The 2,670-nt window shown below is 49.3% G+C and overlaps 1 protein-coding gene across 1 annotated transcript; it reads left to right on the top strand.

Moving 5' to 3' along the window:
• Nucleotides 1–290: 290 nt before the first annotated feature.
• FOIG_16826 (uncharacterized protein) lies at nt 291–2,384 on the top strand (the record flags this gene model as incomplete). The annotated part of the gene is made up of 3 exons (XM_031218304.1): nt 291–505; nt 585–1,154; nt 1,215–2,384. The coding sequence occupies exons 1-3, from the start codon at nt 317–319 to the stop codon at nt 2,382–2,384; spliced, it is 1,929 nt and encodes a 642-aa protein (XP_031051982.1). The 5' UTR covers nt 291–316.
• Nucleotides 2,385–2,670: the final 286 nt, after the last annotated feature.

Genomic DNA, 2,670 nt, shown 5'->3' with positions numbered 1-2,670 from the left:
GACGAGCAGAATTCACGCCGCGCCACCGCCATCTTTGGGTGTACCTAGTGCAGAGAGTAGAACATGGCTCTATCTTCGGTGTGATATAACCTCGTCTCGCCTACGAGGACATCGACCATGTCTACATTCTTTGTTTACCTGACTGCATATCATTCTGTCTGCCAGCATCGTTTGATTAGTTTATTCCTTTTTTTTTATCCTTTTTTTACTAATACTGTGGCGCCCCAAGCCTCTCGCGGTGTATGGTTATGAGTCTGTATTATTGAACGAGTTAGGCGGACATCTGGAGCCTAGGATAGCCTGAGAATCTGACAAAATGTCCTGTCACGGAGCAGGTTGCACAAGCTTCACAAACCAATGTGTAGCTATCATTCAGGGGCTCAGTTCTCCAATACCAGGACTGGTTGATAAGTCTGGGTTTCCAATCAGTGCTCCCGGCGCCGGCACTTGGGGCGTCAACTACACTACATGTGAGAAGTATTGCGGCTTCTCCAAGATTTCAGTCGTACGTATTCATTCCTCTCCAGCAAGGGCTAAAAAACGACTTCGGTGCTAGCGACTGATTTGTCTTCTCCGCGTCGTAGGCAAGCACCTTCAACTTCGCCACATTTGCGGCCGCGATGACCAGTTACTTCTTGCCCTGGCTGGCCCTCACCGCTCAATTACCCTTCGAGAACGCGGGGCCCAGTGAGACTTTCGTGGGTCTTTGCCTTGCCATCGGAAGCCCTGCCCTCATCACTTACTCTCTAGCCCTGACGCTCTTCAACCGTAGCTGGGCAGTTGATACAGTCCGGCGAATACTCAACAGGTCCCGCAGATATAACAGAGAAGCTGCTGCTGAAATTAGGCTTATTGAAGATCGACTGAAATCGTTTCTCTGCCTCGCTGTCGAGGGGCAACAAGTTCCCCTCCGGGCGACCGTTGCTCACCACTGGCTTAGCAGCCTCATTGTATCTCCAGTAAACCAGGCATGGTGGACAGCGCTGAGAGACCACATCACTAATAGTCGTCGAAGGCCATCCCTCTCCTTCCACGTTCAGGTAGGTCTGGCTGGATGTGTGTGGCTTTTTACGATCATCTCCGGCGTGCAGGTGGCGTTGGGAGCCATCAACACTGCTATCCACCTTGCAACGTCAACACTCTGGGTCTGGTTGGTAGGTTCCAGATAATGTAGAATACTACTATAAGTTTTAAGCTGGCTAACGTTTTGCCAGATTCCGGTAACCTGGGGGTGGATCTGGGCGGGAACTCAGTATCATAAGGGATCTGTCACAATCAGTAAAGCTCTACAGGCTGCGACGGCCTATCATGCGCTTCCAGCATCAGAGGATTTTGCAGAGAGTCCAACGCAGGATGGAGTGCAAATAGGCATCTGGGTAGACGTGGAGTCAGGCCTTACCCTGGAGCCTAGACAAGCAGAGGCGCAACAAGTGACCATGGGTCCCGTGGGCCATCAACCTTCTAGGCTGCCTGAAACCCTGATGATGAATGTTCGTGGGGATGAAAGACAGGAGGGTCCGGTGTACAACTACGCTCGCGTCTTTACCTGGTCAGCGTTCACCCGGCGCATAATTGATGCCTTCGACACAACCTTGACGAGACTGGGGAATGGTGTGAGATGCGACATGCTGGATCTACAACGAACTCAGCAGCAGGCTCAGCAGGGACCTCCCATTGGTGGTTCAATTCTAGTTGGAACCGCAAGCCAGACATCAACTTACTGCGGCCTACCTGTCAGTTACCCCGATATTCCACCAACCAATCAACCCACCCCGGTCAGAGCGTACATCAACTTCTCCGAAATGGGTGTAGACGTCTACAAAAGAATTCTGGAGGCCCTCATCGTGGCTCTCTTCACACAGTGGGGCACGACTGGGGCCGCTATCATTATGGCCTATTACACCCCCATGATAGGGTTTGGCTGCCGGTCGGGGTCCTACCTCCTATATGGCATCTTAAGTACGGTTGTGCTTTTCATCCTTATACTATCCATGGCTCTATCCCACCAGGCCATGAGGATGTATCAGGCTGAGCATATTCGACCCCCTACCACCAACTTCTCAAAGAGATGGACAGTGACTTGGACGCATTGGCTCTTCTGCTTTGGTTCGAATATCACTCGGCTCGCTGGCAAGTTCCTTGCTGTCGCAAACTCCATTGTCCTGGTCCAGATTGCTGTCCTTGAGTTTGTCGGTCTTTTTGACAATTGCTGGTGTAAATCATGTCACTTGCAGTTCGGAGACAATGGATACGCGGTGCTCTTCCGGTCTAATGAAGACTATCAGAAGATTGCTGAGGGATCTTGGATCGGGGGACTTTCGATGGCTACAATTGTGACCTCTATCCTCTGTTTAATATTTTTCTTTTCGACAAGAAAGGGTTAGGATAGGTATCGCAGGGTAGGCATGATCTTCACGGCCTCAGGAAACAACTGTATTAGTAATAACATTATAATAAAATTGAAAACTTCAAATTCTTCCTCTTTTTAAAATATATAAAACGTTATTTATTTCTTTTTTTATATAATTTAAATAATAAGGCTACAAGGCATTAAATAATAGGAATAACATGGTTAATAAGGCGGTCAATAGGCGGACGGGTACCCGTCCTTCTAAAATAGGACGGGTCCCGTCCCAATTACCATATCTGGTATAGCTCACTCCGCTATCG

This window comes from Fusarium odoratissimum, assembly GCF_000260195.1.
Source record: "Fusarium odoratissimum NRRL 54006 unplaced genomic scaffold supercont1.210, whole genome shotgun sequence".
Lineage (NCBI taxonomy): Eukaryota > Fungi > Ascomycota > Sordariomycetes > Hypocreales > Nectriaceae > Fusarium > Fusarium odoratissimum.
The sequence above is the reverse complement of the archived record's forward strand: the minus strand, read 5'-3'. Positions and strand labels throughout refer to the sequence as shown.